The sequence below is a fragment of the Emiliania huxleyi genome (genome assembly GCF_000372725.1).
Source record: "Emiliania huxleyi CCMP1516 unplaced genomic scaffold EMIHUscaffold_409, whole genome shotgun sequence".
In the NCBI taxonomy this organism is placed as follows: Eukaryota; Haptophyta; order Isochrysidales; family Noelaerhabdaceae; genus Emiliania; species Emiliania huxleyi.
In genome coordinates this window covers 64,590-83,288 of record NW_005198907.1, presented here as the reverse complement: position 1 = coordinate 83,288, position 18,699 = coordinate 64,590, and the positions used below count along the sequence as shown (strand labels likewise).

Sequence of the window (18,699 nt, the reverse complement as noted above, 5' to 3'; positions counted from 1 at the left end):
CGGTGGGAGGGCGCCAAGCTGACCAAGGTCTCTTGCGAGCGGTGCGACCTCCGCGCCGCCAGCCTGCACGGCGCCGAGATCCACGCCTCCACCTTCGACAACGCGCTTGCCGCCAAGGCGGACTTCACCGCCGCCCGCATCATCGACAGCTCGCTGCGCGGCGCGAAGCTGAGCATGGCGTCCTTCCGGCAGGCGGCGGCGAGTAGACGCGCCAGGGCGGGGCGGTCTGGAGCAGCTCTCCCGCACCCCCCCTGAGCCCTTCTAGTCCACACACGCGGCCGGAGAGAGAGAGAGAGCGAGACAGCTGTGACCCGCTGCTCACCTGGCGACACAGGCGGATGTGCGAGGCACGAGCTTTGCAGGGGCGGACTACACTGGCGCCAACTTCCAGGCGGCGACCAATACAGCCTCCGCGGGCTTTGCGGGAGCCGTGGGTGCGCCGAGGAACCTCATCGTGCCCATTGGCTGAGAGAACAGGCTGAGTGGCTCCTCTCTGACTGATGAGTGAGGGCGTGTCTCTCGCCGGATCCAGAACAGCTGTCTCGTCTCACGTCTGCCGCAGCATCCATGCATGCATCCCCCCCGCGCACACACAGAGCGCTCCACAGTGGATGGAAGGTGGCCGCCCATATGTGTGTGGATGGACCCAGATCACACATGTCAAGAGAGAGATTTCAAAAATCTCTCTCTCACACATGTCATGTATGCGAAAGGTAGGAGTTAGTTGTGAGTCACTGTCAGATTTCATGTTGTTATCTCATTCTTAACAAACGAAAGAAAGACAGTCAGCCGTTCCCTGTGGAAAAAGAAAGAAAGAAAGAAAACAGACAGCCCAAGGGAGGGATGGGAGGACACGCCGCCACCACTCATTTTATAAGGAGAGGAGTGTGGTGCTAGCCGTCGCCCACCCTAACCCTTGGGCGTCTGCCTCTTTCTATCTCCCTTCGCAGTCCCTCGCCGATTCTCGCTGCAACCCTCATGCCAACTCGCTGTGGAGTGATGTGCATTTCCGTTTTCTTCTTCTTCTCCACCCACCACGTTGTGTGTATGCTTGCGGCCGCAGGCCGACGGCTCCGCCTGCGATGCCCGAGTGCTGGCCGCCGGTGTAGCACCACGATCACGAGCGACGAGCCGGCTGTCCTGAGCGAGACCAGAGTATTCACCGCTGAAGACGTCACCGCGTTTGCGCGGCTGACAGGCGACGACAACCCGCTACACGCGGATGTGTCGTTCGCCTCTTCGGAGCGGTACGGCGCGCGCGTGGTGCATGGGATGCTCTACGCGTCCATGTTTGGCGCCATCGTCGGCGTCCGCTATCCGGGCAGCGTCTATATCTCGCAGAGCCTCTCATTCAGACGGCCCGTCTTTCTCGGCGACGCGGTGACGGCAACGCTGACGTTGCGCCGCTCGGGGGGCGGCGGACGGCTGCTCGACTTTGAGACGACCGCCGCCAACCAGCACGGCGAGCTCGTAATCTCGGGCGATGCGCGCGTGTTGCTGCCACGCGCGGCGCGGCGCCCAAGACAGGCTGTGGCTGACCCAGATGGCATCAGCCGCCCGTCAGGCTAGCATTCCGAGATTCACGATATGATTGTTGTGAGCGCGCCTAAGCACACCACGTTTTCCTCTGGGAGGGTTTGCCTAACGATTGCTCTAGTGCATCTACATTCCATCCGAAGAATATATTTCCTCGAGGGCCGCGGGAGGGGCCGCCGGACAAGAGACATATTCATCACCGCACACCGGCTATCCCTCCTCGGCGCGGCCCGGCACCCGCCCCTCCCTCACGGCCTTGCTGAGCGCGTTGCACAGCGCCTGCCTGTCTGCCAGCCTGCTCACACCGTGCTCGTCCCGCAGCGAGGCGAGGAAGCTCTGCCTCGAGGAGGTCGCCGCGGCTGCGGCCGCCTCGAGGGTGAGCGAGGGAGGCAGCGCCGCCGCGAGGTGCCCGAGGCCCGCGCCTTCGCAGAGCCCGCGCAGTCCTCCGCTGACAGCCGGCAGCTGCGGCGCCACCTCCCGACCAGCCGGTGGCGCCGGCCTGCCCGACTCGACCCACCCGTTGAGCCCGCCTCGGAGCCGCGCCATCCGAGTCAAGGGCAGGCCCAGCTCGAGCAGGAAGGCCATCACATACACCTCGCGGCCCGCCGTTATGCCTGCGTTGGGCCCGGCAGTGTTTGCAAAGAAGCAGAGCTCGCCTGCCTGCGAGCCAACCAACTCGTCGACGAGCGCCTGGACCTTGCCGCGGCTGAACATGAGCGTCGACTGCGGCAGAGACTCCGCGCCCGGCAACGAGGCCTTCTGAAACTCCGGGGCGTCGCGCGCGTCGAGGAGCCGGACGCCCTCCCCCGCCCGCAGGCCGTCGACCTGCTCGGGCGTGAGCCACCGCACCTCCTCGTCCGGGAGTGTGGCGCCCTTGCCGTATCCCACTCCGACCATTGCGCTTTCCTAGCGCTTTCCTAGCTTACGCCGGGTCGGTCGGCCCTAGCTGACGCCGGGTCGGTCGAGACGGAGCCCTAGCTGACGCCGGTCGGCCGTGAGTCGAGGTGTGGCAACCCGTTCAGGAAGAAGTCACCCGTGTCCCCGCCGCCCCGCTACCCCGCGCGCGCCCATGACGGCGCCGTTGGTTGGTCGAAGCGCCCATGACGGCGCCCATGACGGCCTAGTTGGTCGAAGCGCCGACCTTTAGGTCTAACAATACATACACAACCCCCTCTCCATTTTCTCCCAGCCAGTACCGTCGGGTCTCTATTTTAAGATGAGGTTTAAACAGCAATAGATCCGGGTGTAGTGCCGGATCAATTCCTGGAGCCAGGGGGACCGATTCGCGCTTGCCAAGGGACCAATTGCTGGAAGCCCGCGCAGCCTGCGCTCCGGCCGGCAGAGGGCTTGCGACCCGTGGCAGGGTGACAGCCCGCCGGTGGGCGAGCCAAACTCTGGCGGAGGCAGCCCGCTCAGCCCCAGGCGCCCCTCGAACCGGAGGGTGGTCTGCCGCCGCTGCGCGTTGGGCGCGCAGAGGGCGGGAGACATCAGCTTCGCGCCACAGGTGACCTGGGGGACCGATTCTCGGCAAGTTGGCAGGACGGGCACTGTGAAGGATCGATTGCTGTACAACGAGGGACCAATTCCGTGAGGGCTGGGTATCGATTAGGCCGCTTGAGGGCCGGATCTATTGCTGTTTACCTCATCTTAAAATAGAGACCCGACGGTAAGTAAGCTAAAAGTACGTACACTGAAAATCCTGCAAAGGTAGGTGGGGACGTGACTGTCCTCGCCCCAGCCCTAGCTAGCTTGGGATGTCGGTTTTATCAATTCATTTATGTCGCTAGGGGAAACCCAAAGCGCGGAGCTAACCCTCGGAGACCTACCTAGCTCCGAGTGACCGTGTTTGTTATGACCCCCCCCGATGAACACACCAGTGAGGGTGGGCGAGACGATCGAGGGGTCCCGTACCATGCGGAATCGGCCCTATCCGGTGCTCAAGTGCTCAAGCTCCGAGTAGAGGGGACGTTCTGCAGTTAAGGGGAAACCCGGTACACGGTACCAACCCTCGGAGACCCGTGTTATGGCCCTGCGACCGCGCACCCCCAGGGCTCTCAGCCCGCGCAGCCCGATGCCGAGCATCCGGCCCGGTGTGGGTGCGCTTCTTAGCTCCCCGGCCCTGGATGTGAGGTTAACGACCGCACTCCAAGTGCTCCAAGTGCCCCGCATGACGAAGAATAGTTGTTGATCTAACTACATCGGCTGTAGTGAATGAACCGACCCTCTCAATCTGTCACTCTCTCTAACCACAGAGAGCGCTGCTGAGACGGACAAGAAGACGGGATGCGCCGCTAGCAGAAGGACGAGAACGGCGGGGGAGCGCGGATAGGACGGTTTTCTTCATTCCCACCTTCACGCGCGAGAGCAAGCCGACGCCAAACACAACCTGGCAGAACAACATCTACTTTGTGGGTTGAGCGCTCCCTTACAGCATGAGCGCGGCGCAGCCGCATCAGGCGCAGGCGCAGGAGTCGGTCGGCGCGGCGGCGCTCTACGGCTCCCACGCCTTCCAGCCTCACCCCGGCCAGCACGGCCCGGCGCCGGCGATGAAAGTGGTCCTCTCTATGTAAAGGGGACGCACGGAGTACGGAGAGCGTGCCGTTCCACCAAGACCGAGCGCTACGCGCTGACACGCGTGACTAACTACACGGCTACGCGGCAAGGCCCGTCGGACTATACACGACACAGACGTCACCCGCCTCCGTGTGCACAACCCACAATCCATTGCGGTCAGCCGAGACGTCATCAATGTCGACCGTCAACACGTCAGGCGTCGTCTGCTCGGGCGTGGTGGATTTGCTGCTCGGCAGGTTCCGGCGCCATCTCGCAGAAAAGATAGACATGCCGAGGATGATAAAGACGAGGCCGGAAATGCCGATGACGATTGTCTGTGGCTGGTACGAAGTTTGGCTGAACGCCGGCGAGCAATAGCGCATCACACGTCCACGCCTCTCCACGCATGGAGGCAAAGATGGCGGCGCCATTTGCGGAGTCACCACAGGCGCGCTCTGCGGAGTCACCACGGGCGGCTGCGGCGGCTGTGATGGCGGTGCGGATGCCGAGAGCAGTGGGTCGGAAATTTGGCTGAGCACCAGGTACGCAAGCCCACAGGGCATGGTCGTTTGGCTAGGGCCGCGGCGTGCGAGCAGCTCGAGGGAGGCGACGTGTGACACGGGATTCGTTCGATCCCGAGAACCGGCCGAGATGTAAGAAGAATTTTGTAAACAAGAATGTTACAACCACCTGCCTGGCACGAAACTGGGCACGGCCGCTCCCTCCCTTGGGTTGTCTGTTTTGTTTCTTTCTTTCTTTACACTGGGCACGTTGTTGGGAGGCGGGTCCACAGCCGCCGTCCCAGGCGACGAGTCCGGGCAGTGCACGCAGGAGCGATCGCACACCCTTTGTAGACTACGTCGTTGAATGAATATACGAACCCAATTCCCAATAATTGGGATCGAGTAAAGACACACGAGAGTGTGAATGGGTAATGACACACAAGAGTGGGAGATCAATCCCCGGGCAGCGACGCCCCCCCCCGATTGAGACCAGGGGAGGTCGAAAGCGGCAACCCGGCTGCCCGAAACGTGAATGACACAATGCGAGATTGGACCTCGCGGGCGCGGGATCGCTCACGCAAAGCGGGCACCGCACACGACGTGGGCGGTCTGGCCGCGCACATTCATAATCTCGTCGCGAAGTTTGAAGAACCGCGTCGAGCTCGCGAGCGGCTTCGTAAGGAAGTCGCTCACATTGCCTTCGCCCTCGATCCAAGGGACGCGAATCTCGAACTTCTCCACCATGTCGCGCACGAAGAAGTGACGCCGCTCGACGTGCTTCATGCGACCGTGGTGTTCGGGATTGTAGGCGACGTCGCGCGCGCCCTTGTTGTCGGTGCCGACCTCCGAGGGACCGTCGACGGCGCCGGGGTCGAGGTCGGAGACCAGACGGCGAAAGTAGACCATGTCCTTCGTCGCCTCGGACAGCGAGATGATCTCAGCCTCGCACGACGAGAGGGCGACGCAGGGCTGCTTTTTCGACCCCCAATTGATCGTAGCTCCCTGCCACTTGACGAACCATCCCGACGTGCCGAAGGTCGTAGACAGGTTCGCGTCGCTGCATCCAGACAGTGTGGACGGCCCGGTGTCGTACGTGATGCCGAGGGACTTATGATAGTGGAGGTAGCTGAGGAGGGTGTTCAGCTCGACGAAGAGATCGGGCGTGGGCCTCGACATGGCGCTGCACAGGCGGAACACTGGGTACGCGATGTCCGGGCGCGCGCCACACGCGGCATACATGAGCTGGCCAAGGCACTGTTGGAATGGCTTGACGAGCTCGGGGTAGTCTGGCGACGTGGTCGACTGCTTGAGCGCCTCGTCGAGGCGGGCCTGGAAATGCCGCGAGTAGGGCAGGCTGTTGTCCTGCACGCGCGGGAGAGGACCGCCCGGAAGCCACTTCGCCAGCACCTTCTCCACGTACTTCTCCATGTGGATGGTGACGGACCCGTTATCGTTGCGGACGACCTGCATGGCGAGAACGTCGTCGACCTCGCCCTCGTCGACGATGTCCCACTCGCTTTCGAAGGCAGCCTTGAACTTGGCATAGTACGAGTTGGGGTCGAGGGCGTTGCCGTCTCCGTCTAGCTTGGCCGAATGGACAATCATGCAGTTGTCCGTGTAGACGCCCACCGCAAAGATCTCGTTGTCGGGGCCATCGTGGACATAGATGCATCCGTCGGAGTCCTCAAGCTTTCGCATCCCCATCCGGTCGGTGAACCAAGGGGAGAGCTTACGCTGGAGACGGCGGCCAGATTGGGGGCAGCCATAAATTGGCTTGTCGATGCGCAGGATCTTCCCCTTCTTCTCGTAGCCGGCTGGCATCTTGCAGTACACGACCTCGCCCTCAATGAACTCTCCTTGCAGGTAGGCGGCAACGAGGTCCATCGAGCGAATCCTGCAGCCGTGTCGGGCGGCGTACGCGCAGAGGGTGCGGCAGGAGCCGGAGCGGAGGTTGCCCGAGAACGTCTGGTCGTAGTCATCACCTTCGACGAGGGTGCAGCCCTGCACGCACAGACGGGCTTTGGCGGTGCCGTCGCGCTTCTCCTTGTACACCCACACGAGTTTGTGCAAGCGCCGACCGGCGGGCAGCTCTGACTCGTCGATCTCAGTCCACGAGGCGTTGTTCGCATGGTTGCGCAGCTCCTTGCCCTCCGCCGAAGGTACCCACGGCTCCCCCCGAGCGGCAGCCTCGGCGTGGGTGCTCGGCGCGCCGGGAGAGTCGGCACGGAGGGCGAAGCCAATCTTGAAGTTCGTGTCGGGGCCGGCGCTCGACTTGAGGGAGTCGGCGAAGCTCTGAAGGGTGCGGAAGCTCTCCCTCGATGGATCGGCCCGTATCTCTGAGAGCAGGGCAGCGTGAACTTCGGCGGCGGTGGCGTCGACGATGTGGGTGTCGCTGCCGCCGTGGCGGTCGACGTTGAACCAGCCAGTGACGGGGGTCGGCCCAGGTGTGGGGAGGACGATGTCAGCGACGGCGGCTTCCATCGTCTGGGCTGCATGCTCGACAAAGTCCTCGTATCCGACATACTCTCTGCCGACGGCGGCTTCGACCTCTGGCGTCGGGGCTTCTGCCTGCGGCGAGGCTTCGGGAACAGTGGGCAGGCCCTGACTGCCTCCCCCCCCCCCCGACGGCTCGACGCGGCGCATCGTCGCTCCGCGGCCGGAGGCGAAGTACGTCGCACCACTGGTGGTGGGGCGTAGCACACGGTCATGACCTGGTGGCAGGGTGGGTTGCGAGGGTCGCCCCCCCCCCAGATTTGGAGACGGTGGCGGTGGCGGCACGGGTGACGGGGGATGGACGTCGGCAGGCCCCGGCGGCGCTGTCAGGCCGACGGTGTCGAGGGAGGGGAAGGGTACAGGACCAAAGGCTCGCGTTGGAGGCGATGGGGGCGGCTCGTCTTCCGGCTCATTGCCGATCGTCTGCGTCGGCGCGATCGCTGAGCCTCCCGAGCGGTCGCTCGACTGCGATGCTGCAGGCCGGGCGCTGCCGGTCCTGGCGTAATTGGCGGCCATTGCCAGCCGGACGCAGAGCTCACGTGGGTACGCGGCGGCGTGCTTGGACGCCCAGGTGCCGTCCTCGAGGCGTCCCGCGAGTTGTCCCTCGTGGTGGCCTTTGGGATGGTTGCACTGGTAGTCGGGGTTGTTGAGCGGGTCGAGGACGCGCGCCGCGTCGCGCGTGTAGAAAAGCGTCGTGTACTTTTGGTGCTCGGCGCCCAGCCGACAGTACGCGAACGTGCAGCTCGAGGCGTCGCCGAGTGCATGTAGTAGCCGTTTGAACGCCGACGTCCTAAACACGGAGCCGTGGTTCTCCAAAGCTTTAGATATGTACTGGCTGGAGCCTTTGATGCTGCGGTCGGAGGGGTTCTCGAAGATGATCGTAGTCTTCGTTGGAGATTCGTTGGCGATGATGGCGAGCTCGACCGTTCGCTCAAGTAGCACATTGGACCGTCGCAGCTCTCTGCGGTGCGCGGGCGGAATCTCGTCCTCAGGCAGACCGTCTGGGTGCTCATGGGTGCGAAGGATGGGTGGCCCTGGCGGGTCGTGCGGGAAGAATCGCGAGATGGAGAAGGTGCTGCAGGGAAACCCGATGAACATCGCGTGATAACTGCCTGCTGCAGCCTGTTGTTTGAGCCTCGCAAACGTCTCGTCGTTGAGGAGGTCGTGCTCGTGTCCTCCACCCGTCTCTCCGTCGTTATCTATCTGCGTCACATTCCAATTGAATTGTTTCTGCAGGCACGCGGTGAGGCCGTCGGAGCGGCCATAGGGACCGGAGAATAGGTTCAGCGCGTGCAACTGTGTGTTTGCATGCTTGAATGCCGTGCCGCCCGAGCCACTACCGTTGGTCTCGCCGCCCGTCGTGGGGGCCGGCGCCGCGTCGGTCATTTGGGCTCGGATACTTGCACGGAGCGGCTGATAGGCGTTTTTTCCCAACCAAGGGAACCATTCTTCGTCGACTAGCACGGACGACGAGGGAATCACCTTGGATAGTTCGGGGCACCAAATATCGAAGCAGTCCTGTTGCTCCGCACTGCGCGTAAGAAAAATGCCGGTGTAGCCTTTGCCGCCGAACGGATCGGACTTACGGCGCTCGGGCGGTGGGATGGCGACGACGGCCCGGCAACCTGCGGTGCACAGGTCCATCGCCCGAGGCTGTCGGAGCCTGAATCGTTGGTAGGGGCACAACGCATCGTCGGCGGTGGATGTACCGACAGACCCCGCTATGCAGTTGTGCTTGAGGACCGCGTCACGCACGAAGTACGGCCAGAAGCCAACGGGCGCGCCGCACGCCTTCGCGGATGCGCAAGCTTGGTCAGAGATGACCCCGATAAGCCGTTCAGCCAAAGGGTTCAAATCGTGGTCGTACGGAGGGCTGAGGGTGGCGTGGATTCCAGAGTCAGCCCGGAACGCTCGAAAGTCTCTAGAGAGAAGGTTGGAGTCGTTGTCGTGCCTAAGTTCGTAAACGGTCGGCCTCTGCAACGGCTCGCCTCCTTCGTTGACGGGCATTCCGACAGTGGCGTTGAACTCGGCGACGATCTCTTTGACGCAGCGGGCGAAGTCAGATTGCGACTTCGCGAAACGCACGAAGACGTACCTCGAGTATTCGTCGACTGCGATGCACGCGTACTTTTCGCCGTTGATGGAGTTCGCCAACGGACCTCGGAAATCAAGGTGGAGTTTGCCGGGGGTGGTCGGCGCGTCGCCGAGTTGCCCAGAGTGAGACGTCCTCTGAATCTTCGCTGGGGCACAGTGAGCGCACATACCCGAGGCTGGCACTCTCCCAACAATGGCCGGGACGTCTCGACATGTGGTGGCAAGACTCCTGATGGCGCCTGACCCTCTGTGGACTCGACGGTGCATCAGCTCCCCACAGGCGTCGTTTGAGAGCTTGGCAATGTGCCCGGTGGACGAGGGTTCGTGGAAGCCGAGCGTCGCGGCGAGGGCACGGTGCCTACCGCTCTTGGCCTCTCCTTTCGAAAGCTTATTGCCGTGGCCCAGCGCAGCAAACGTGATCTCGCTGAGGCGCGAGGTCCTCGGTGAGAACGGGATGACGATGCCGTCGGGGCGGCGAAGGTCGAGCAGCTGTTTGTCGGCAAATCGCGCCTCGATGCCGAGCTCTTTCCAGAGTTGATCGACGGACAGCAGCGTGAACTTGAATCCAGGGACGCAGCGCACGTTTGGGATCACTAGCTTGACATGTTGGAGTCCACCATCTGGGCGCCGCGCGAGGGCGAGTACGGGAAGGTCGCCACAGATGGTCGCCCTGGTGATGTGCCCGTTGGCGGCTCCAAAGATCTCGTTGATCCGACGCCTGTTGACGACGCTGTCGCAGTGACTGCCCGTGCAATGCGCAGAGCAACCCGAATCCGGGGTGGCGACGATCGTCTTGAGCCCAGGGACAGGGCAGTGGGCACTTTCAACCTCGGTCGGAACGGTCTGGCATGCAGAGGCGTTGCATAATGCCCAGAAAATCCCGTCGCCGTCACTTCCGTCGCCACCCTCGGAGAAAATGGTGGTATATCTCCCGTCCGTAGCGTTCGCGACAGCGTTGCCAGGCACCCAGCACCCGCGCTGGATAGGCGTGACGTCGAGCACGTTGGTGACGCCACGCCCTGGCCAGTCGGTCACGGGAGCCTTGCTGGTCGCGTTAGATGGTCCGCTTATCCAGAAGCCAGACGTCATCAACGTGAAGCCTACCAGCAATGGAAATGCCCGAGAGCGGCGTGCATCATTGAGCGCCGCGACGGTGCGCTTGACGAGGCCCAGCGGTGCGCGACCAGCGATGGCGATGAACGGTACCAGGAACAGGTAGGCCAGGATCGGTGCCAGAGTAATCCACGCCGTGGGTACGCGCGAGCCAGGCGAGTTGAGCTGGAAGAGCGAGTAGACGAGGTCGACGGGCCATCGTGCCCACGTCGCAGCCGCGGTTCCAGCCACGCCCACGCAGTAGTCGCGAAAGTCGCTCCATCGACGCTCGCTCGCCCAGAAAGCGACGGTCGGGTTGTCGCTGTGTCCAGGCGGGAACTCTACTCCTTGAAGTGCGCATTCGAGGTGGCCGCGAGGGCCCGCGATACCGCACACTCCACCCATCGTGATGGAGGGGGCCGAGACGCAGGCGGCAGCAACGAGGAGGGATAGCACGACGAGCCCGACGGCGGCGACGCAAGCGCCACCTGCTCGGCTGTACGGCAGGCTACCACACGGTCTGGTCTGGACGGGGGCGGGCCGCACCCACTCGTCGGCGGCCCAGTACGAGGGGTGCCACACGGCAGGTTCCCGCCCGGAGGGTGCGGTGCGGGAGGCCTTGACGTCATCGGCAGAGCGCGCGTGGCCGTTGGTGCCGCCTGACGCCGCGCCGAAGGCTGTCTCGCCCTGATGTTCGGACGGGAAGCGCTTGATGGCGGAGAAGGCGTCGGCGGCCCGGAAAGTCGGCACTTTGCGAAGGCCAAAGATGACGAGCTCGATGCCGCGATCGACTGCACGGGGCCCGTACGTGGCGACGACAGACCACCCGACGGCGACGGCGAGCTCGGCGGCGCGCCCGGCCCAAACATTGACGGTGCAGACGGCGAAAGCGAGGAAGAGGGCGACGGCGACAAAACCGGCGCCGCCGCAGAAGCCGGCAAACGCCGCAAACATGCGGACGTCGTCGTTTTGCGCCCGGACCTCCGCGCCGAGCACTTGGGCGATGTCAAGAAGGTTGTCGTACGCGTTGCCGTCGGCGGCGTTGACGGCGACGGTGCTGTCGGTGCCATCGCAGCAGGCGCTGCCATCGGCGAAGGAGAAGACATTGGCGGACTGGAGGGTCGGCGTCGCGTCGCCGCCGTCGCCACCGTCGTCGCCGCTCAGCTCGGCCGTGTGCGCCGCGAGGAGCTCGTCGAGGATCCCCTTGAAGCGGTCGTCCTCGACGTTGCACGTGTCGGTGATGGTGACGGACTTGCCATCGGCGCTGAGGGTGAACTGCTCGGCGTCGGCCTCGCCGCCGGGAGCGGAGGGGGCGCGGTTCGGGTCCGCCGCAGTCTCAGCCTGCGCGCGCGGCAACTCTGCCGTGCGACCATCGAGGTCGCCGTGAGCCTCGTCATCGCAGCACGGGCAGGCGTCGACGGACTCCCACATGTTAGCGTTCTGCTTCTTGGCCTTGTTCTTGCCTTTGCCGCCGAAGAGTCGCCGTTTCAGCTCGGTGGCCTCAGCGAGCTTGGCAGGGTCGCAGCCGGGCTTGTTGAGCGGGCACTCGCCGCTCTCAAAGTGGTGCTTGCCGTCGCTCAAGCCAAGCTCCTTACAGACGCAGAGCTTCATGAACGGGCACCACTTGAAGAACTTTCCCTCGCCGTCCTTGCAAGCGTTGATCGCGGCCCGCCGGACGTCGGCCTCAGCCTTCTTCTTGGCCTGCTCCGACGTCCCGTTCTTGTTGGGGTCGGTGGCGAGCTTGGCGTCGACGATCGCGGCGATCTGCTTGGACAGGTCCTTGTCGGAGGCCTCGGCAGCGAGGGCAACCTTGTTGGCAAGCCCGTCACGCAGCGCGTCTTGGGCGGCTCGACGGCGGAGGAAAGACTCTGCCTGCTCGACGTACCACTCGTAGGATACGGCCTCGCCACTCTCCTTCTTGATGTGCCTCTCGACCCTGATGTGGGTCCGCCAATCGTTGGAGATGTCGGGTTGAGTGACGAAGAGATGGTCGATCCTCTGTATCTTGGCGGTGTCGGAGGCGATGACGCGCAGAGCAGGTGGGACGCGCCGCTGCGTCTTCTCGAAGTCCCTTATCCAGTCGTCGAAGGTGTCATTGTTGAGAAGCGGAGGCGCGCCAGTGAGAATAAAGTTCGACGCGGCGTTGATCGCGATCGCGCTCTCTTCCTCGGTGTACTGGACGGTTGGAAGCTTCTGGAGGATGGCAATCCCGTCGTTCTCGCAGTCCCTGAAGAACCTCGTGAAGTGCGCAGGGAAGTCCTTGAAGCAGAGTTTGATCACGTTCGCAAGCCGCTGTAGCTCCATCAGCACGAAGTGCTCTTGCACGATGGTCTCTTTTCTCTCATCGGCATCGAGCTGTCGGGATGTGAAGGCTGGAGTGCTGGCTTGGAATGCGGCGCGCGCCGCGTCAGACTCGAGCTCGGTGAACTGAGCGGTCCGGAGCGCGGTGTACGTCTCAATGCGCTTGACTGACGGAGGGCAGGGCTTATCGTAGCCATACGTCTCGCCATCATCATAGGTGCCATTGACGAATAGTGCGGAGTCTCTGTCGGCGACTAGCATTTTGCCGTCAGGCTTGGCGACCGCGCGGTTTGCGAAGAGTGGGTAGAAGATGCGTTGGCGCTTGAGGGCATCGACTATTTCCTCTGCCAATCCGGCGAGCGCAGCAGGGTTGCCTTCGTACTTGATCGGTTGGTTGAATCGGTCGAGAAGCACTTTGTCGGCGGAGTAGGTGGTGTTGGGCTCATTAATATTCGTCTCCATGATGGAGACGCGGCGGCCCGAGACGGCCGCCGCTACCACGTTGTTGGGAGGCGGGTCCACAGCCGCCGTCCCAGGCGACGAGTCCGGGCAGTGCACGCAGGAGCGATCGCACACCCTTTGTAGACTACGTCGTTGAATGAATATACGAACCCAATTCCCAATAATTGGGATCGAGTAAAGACACACGAGAGTGTGAATGGGTAATGACACACAAGAGTGGGAGATCAATCCCCGGGCAGCGACGGGGCACGAGACTGTAAAGAAGAATTAACCACCTCCCGCGCCCCGGGGAGGGGAGGCGATATAACCCAACGCCGCCACCCTCGCCCGGGGAGTCGGGCACGGGATCGCCACCCGCGGAGTCAACAAGATCAGACAGAGAAGGCGAGACGGCGGCGAGGCCGCGGTCGAAGAAGTATAAGAGGGGAAGGCGGGCTCCGCAGCCGACGCCGGACCATCGGAAAGCGAACAGGCGGAGGGAGGACCGGGAGGAGAGGGGAGCCCCCTCGGATGGGGGGTGGGGGGATCGGCCGGAGGAGCCCTGAGTGGCGATGTCGGGTGAGAGCGTACGTCATGCTCGTGTCTGGTGTTTACTAGCTCCGAGTAGAGGGGGCGTTCCGCCGCTAGGGGACACCCAAAGCGCAGAACCAACCCTCGGAGACCTGTGTTTACTTTATTATGGCCCTTTCCCTGCGAACGCGCACCCCCCAGGGCTAGGGCTCTCTTGCCCGTAACCCGATACCGATCATCCGGCCCGCTGGGTGCGCTTCTCAGCTCCCCGGCCCTGGATGTGAGGTTACCGACTGCACTCCAAGTGCTCCAAGTGCACATTAGGATATCAAGTGCTCAGTTCAAGAAAACCAGCGGCGGCGGCGTCTCAGAACGAGGTCGAGGGGGCGATGAGTCAGAGGATGAAACAGCAGGAGAGAGAACGACGAGACTCGAGAGTGGAAAGAACGCGAGGTGGCATGAAGCTTGATTGAAGCAAACCGTGTGTTGATCTTGTGATCTATCTAACAGCGAACTTTGGCTGCAGTACGACCCTCTCAATCTGTCACTCTCTCTAACCACAGAGAGCGCTGCTGAGACGGACAAGAAGACGGGATGCGCCGCTAGCAGAAGGACGAGAACGGCGGGGGAGCGCGGACAGGACGGTTTTCTTCATTCCCACCTTCACGCGCGAGAGCAAGCCGACGCCAAACACAACCTGGCAGAACAACATCTACTTTGTGGGTTGAGCGCTCCCTTACAGCATGAGCGCGGCGCAGCCGCATCAGGCGCAGGCGCAGGAGTCGGTCGGCGCGGCGGCGCTCTACGGCTCCCACGCCTTCCAGCCTCACCCCGGCCAGCACGGCCCGGCGCCGGCGATGATGATGCACGCTGCGCAGGCCGGTTTCCCCCCCCAGCCACAGATGCAGGGCCTGAGCCCGGAGGCTCGGATGCAGCTGGCGCAGCAGCAGCACCCGCAGCACCACTTCGCCCACGCGCCGGCCGGCGGAACGGCCCTGGCAGCCCAGCCTCCTGCGCTCTGCGCGGCGGCGGGCGGCTGCTCCTCCGCTCATGGAGCCTGCTTCACGAGCGGCCTGCAGCCGATGGACTTCTCGTCGCAGCCGGCGCTCGGCCAGCCGCAGCACGGCATGCACTACGCGCAGCTCGCGCACCAGCACATGGCGACGCCGCCTCAGCTGCACATGGCGGCACGGCCGGCGCTGGTCTACGCGACTGTGCAAAACTACCAGCAGCCGGGCTCCTACCCGCCGCTCGCGCACGGCTCGCGGTCGGCGTGCGCGCCCAACACGCAGCCGCACCTGCCGTCACCGCAGATGACGCCGCAGATGACGCAGCTGGCGCAGCAGCAGCTGGCGCAGCAGCAGCGGCAGCAGCAGCAGCAGCGCACGTCCGATGTGTCGGCGCGGGTGGTGGCGCAGCAGATGCAGGCGGCGCAGCCGCCGAGCTTGGGCCCTGCCGCGCACCAGCAGGTGCAGGCGGTCGTGCAGCAGATGGCGGGCACCGTCCTCCCGCCGGGGAGGGCGATGCATCACGCCCTCCTCGCGCCGGCGGCGGTGGACGGCCGTCACGCCGTCAACGCCTGCTGCGCCGCCTCTGCCGCCGCTGGTGGGGGCGGCGCCCTCGCAGGCGCGGGCGCGGGCTCCGCCGTCGTTGGCGCTGCCGCGCCCGCCAAGAAGCCGCGGCAGCGCCGCACCGACGGCGAGCCGCGCAAGCGGGCCAAGAAGGAGCCCGTCGCGCCAGTCATGGCCGAGGACGGCGTGACGCCCGTCTACCCGTGCCCGCAGTGCGGCAAGCGGTTCGACTCGCGCGCGGCGCGCCTCTCCGCGCGGCCGCCTCCGCGCGCCGCCTCGCCTCACTCACCCGCCCCTACCCCCGCATAGGCCCTCTCCGGCCACACGCGCTTCTGCTCGGGCGGCACTTGGCGGTGCGAGTGGTGCGAGTGCAAAGAGAGCGACACGCCGTCAAGGGCGATGGGCCCGTCGGGCGCAAAGACGCTCTGCAACGCGTGCGGCTCGCGCTTCCGCGCCGGCCACACCAGCATGCCGGAGAAAACGGAGGATGGCCAGTTCCTCTGCGGCGACTGCAAGCGCGCCTTCTCCACCATCGGCGCGCTCGGCGGGCACAAGCGCTTCTGCGACGCGGGCACGTGGCGGTGCGGCTGGTGCGCGTGCAAGCACTCGGAGTGCTCGGGCAAGGGGCCGGGGCCGGACGGGCCCAAGACGCTCTGCTCGGCGTGCAGCAGCCGCTACAAGAACGGCAGCACGGGGCCGCCCGAGATCAGCGAGAGCGGCAAGTTTGTCTGCGAGGCCTGCCAGCGCCAGTTTGACTCGATCGGCGCGCTCGGCGGGCACAAGCGCTTCTGCGACGCGGGCACGTGGCGGTGCGGCTGGTGCGCGTGCAAGCACTCGGAGTGCTCGGGCAAGGGGCCGGGGCCGGACGGGCCCAAGACGCTCTGCTCGGCGTGCAGCAGCCGGCACAAGAACGGGCACACCGGCCCGCCCGAGGTGAACCAGGCGGGCAAGTTTGTGTGCGACCTCTGCTCGCGGCAGTTCGAGACCATCGGCGCGCTCGGCGGGCACAAGCGCTTCTGCGACGGGGGCACGTGGCGGTGCGGCTGGTGTGAGGTGCTCGCCACCGAGTGCTCCGGCAAGGGCCCCGGCCCGAACGGGCCAAAGACGCTCTGCTCCGCGTGCTCGGCTCGCTTCCGCGCGGGGCACACGGCGCCGCCTCTGCGCGACGCCGACGGCAACTTTCTCTGCGACTCGTGCCACCGCGCCTTTGTGTCGATGGGCGCGCTCGGCGGGCACCGCCGCTTCTGCGGGCAGCTGTCGACGGCCGTCTCGCGCGCGCCGACCCTGGTCGACGACTCGCTCCTGACTGACGAGGACGGCGGCGCGGCGACGATCGCGCTGCCCGACCGGCTCGCCTCGTCTCTGCCCGCGGAGCTGCACTGCGCGCTCTTCTGCGCCTTCGACTTCGCCACCTACTTCTTCCGCGCGATCGTCCCCGCCGCCACCGTGCTCGAGGTGCGCGCCAACATGGCCAAGCGCAGGGAGGGCGAGGACGGGCTGCCGCCGCCGCCGCCGCCGGCCGAGATGGTCCCGTTTGACCCTGCCAAGCACACGGGCGGCGGCGCGGCGGCCGGCGCGGGCCGCAAGAAGCGGCGGAAGGATGAGGTCGAGGACCTGTCGGCGGGGCCGCGCCAGATGCTCGCCACCATCCAGGCCTCCGGATGGGCGGAGTGGGAGGCGGTCCACCTGCTGCAGCCCGGCGACGAGCCGACGCCGCTGCTGCACGCGATGCACATCCTCTCGACGCACTTCCTGCTCGTCGACCTGCTCGAGCCGCACAAGATCAGCGCGGGGCCCGACTTTTGCGCGCGCGTCGGCGAGGCGTCGCGCCGCCTGCTCGGCGGCGTCACCCTCTGCCCCTTCACCTGGCCCGAGCTGCTGCGGATGGTGCTGCTCGCCCGCGCCGTCGGGCAGGCGCCCAAGAAGCGCACCGTCGCGCTCAACGCGATGCTCGCGTCGGGGCACGGCTCCGCGTCGGTCGCGTACGGCGCCGCGGCCGCCCTCGGGGGCGGCCACACCGTCTCCGTGTGGAACGCGGGCCCGTCGACGCGCGCGGCGCAGAGGGCGGTCGCGGGCGACGACGAGGAGGGCGCCGACGATGAGGACGGCGACGTCATGGGGCTCGGCGACCTGAGCGAGCCGGGGGCGGAGTGGGCGGGGGTGGTGACCTCGCTGGAGGGCGTGGTCGAGTACTCGCACCTGTCGCAGGAGGCGCGCTGCCTGGTCACCGAGTGCATCGTGCAGCTCCTCTCCGAGACGACGCTCTGCTCAAAGTTCTTCGAGTCGACGGCGAAGGTGCACGACAAGCTGCAGGACCTCAAGCGGACCGAGTACAAGAACCGCAACGCGCAGATCGAGGCGGAGGAGCAGGCCAAGCTCGCCGCAAAGTACAACATCGACCGGCCGCTCCGCCTCTCGCACGACCGCGCCGGAGCGCGCGAGTCCATCCCCAAGATCCGCGGCTCGTCGAGCAAAGAGTCGGTCGCGGCGGCCCTGATGGCCGAGGCGGAGCAGAGCAAGGACGACGTCGACGCGGCGGCCGCGGCGGCCGCAGTTGCCGCCCTCGCGCCGGGCGAGGGCGAGGCGGCGGGGGCGCAGGGGGCGCGGCGGAGCCGCGAGGAGGGAGTGGCGACTATGGCTGAGGTCATCGCCGTCGGCGACGTGCCCCTCCAGCGGGAGCCGCCCGAGGAGGAGGAGGAGGAGGAGGAGAGTGGGAGAAGGAGCGGGGCGGAGGGGATGGCGGGGGGGGGCGCGCCGAGCGCGCCGCCCTCGCCACCGGGGGACGAGGAGATGCCGCCGCCGGGTGCGGGCGGCGTCTGCCGCTCGTGCAACAACAGCGGGATCGACCTCTTTGGCAACCCGTGCGTGTGCGCCTTCGGCCGCACGGCGCGCGCCGCTGGGGGCGCGGCGGCAGGGTCGGCGGCGGCTTCGGCGGACGTGGAGATGTGGGAGCCGGAGATGGCCGACAGCGGGCAAGGCGGGCAGAGGACGCTGGAGGTGGAGGCGCAGGGTGGCGCCGCGGCGTCCTCGGCGCCCCCACTCTCCGCGACAGACTCGCCGGAGGGGAAGGCGGCGGCGGGCGTAGCCGCGGCGCCGCCGCCGGTGTCTGCGGGCCCCTCGGGCGTCACCGACGGCACGGACGCAGACACGGTGGGCGGCGAGACGCTCGACACCGGGTCGACGCCGCCGCAGGAGGCGAGCTCTCGGCCGGCGTCGTTTGGGAGCGGCGGCGGCCCGTCCTTCGGCGCAGAGGAGCTCAAGGACCCGCCCTGGACGGGGATGGACGCGGACGGGGTCTTCCACACGCAGGGGTCGGTCGTGCCCCCGCGCCGCGCGGCTTCCAACGGCGGCGCGCCGCTGAGCCCCGAGGAGCTGGCGGCGAGGGAGGCGGAGCGGCGGCGCAAGAAGAAGAAGAAGAAGAAGCCGGCAGACGAGAGCCGCGACGACGCCAACCACGTCAAGCGCGGCGACCTCGACCAGATGCGCATCCGAAAGGACGAGCTGCGCAAGCAGCTGGACGACGACTTCACGGTGCTGGCGGGCCGCGTCGGCCGGACGCGGCAGGAACCGATCGGGCTCGACCG

The 18,699-nt window shown here is 65.7% G+C and overlaps 5 protein-coding genes across 5 annotated transcripts in view; 4 read left to right on the top strand and 1 right to left on the bottom strand.

Moving 5' to 3' along the window:
* Positions 1-9: 9 nt before the first annotated feature.
* EMIHUDRAFT_244116 (hypothetical protein) lies at positions 10-469 on the top strand (the record flags this gene model as incomplete). The annotated part of the gene is made up of 2 exons (XM_005769880.1): positions 10-202; positions 363-469. Coding segments are annotated over 2 exons (300 nt in total), but the record flags the coding sequence as incomplete, so codon positions are not given.
* Positions 470-1,149: 680 nt separating this feature from the next.
* EMIHUDRAFT_49381 (hypothetical protein) lies at positions 1,150-1,389 on the top strand (the record flags this gene model as incomplete). Its single annotated transcript, XM_005769879.1, has 1 exon — positions 1,150-1,389. A coding segment is annotated over one exon (240 nt), but the record flags the coding sequence as incomplete, so codon positions are not given.
* A 357-nt stretch (positions 1,390-1,746) lies between these two features.
* Positions 1,747-2,433, bottom strand: EMIHUDRAFT_244114 (hypothetical protein; the record flags this gene model as incomplete). Its single annotated transcript, XM_005769878.1, has 1 exon — positions 1,747-2,433. One exon carries the CDS (start codon positions 2,431-2,433, stop codon positions 1,747-1,749), a length of 687 nt encoding a protein of 228 aa, XP_005769935.1.
* A 1,015-nt stretch (positions 2,434-3,448) lies between these two features.
* EMIHUDRAFT_244112 (Hypothetical protein) lies at positions 3,449-4,106 on the top strand (the record flags this gene model as incomplete). Its single annotated transcript, XM_005769877.1, has 4 exons — positions 3,449-3,477; positions 3,586-3,694; positions 3,835-3,869; positions 3,968-4,106. The coding sequence occupies 4 exons, from the start codon at positions 3,449-3,451 to the stop codon at positions 4,104-4,106; spliced, it is 312 nt and encodes a 103-aa protein (XP_005769934.1).
* Positions 4,107-14,287: 10,181 nt separating this feature from the next.
* EMIHUDRAFT_118576 (hypothetical protein) overlaps positions 14,288-18,699 on the top strand; it is a gene marked incomplete at both ends in the record, with an annotated part of 11,564 nt that continues 7,152 nt past the window's right edge. Inside the window, 2 exons of the mRNA XM_005769876.1 lie at positions 14,288-15,301; positions 15,425-18,646. Of these exons, the coding sequence (XP_005769933.1) occupies positions 14,288-15,301; positions 15,425-18,646 (4,236 nt within the window). The remainder of the gene's footprint in view (positions 15,302-15,424; positions 18,647-18,699) is intronic.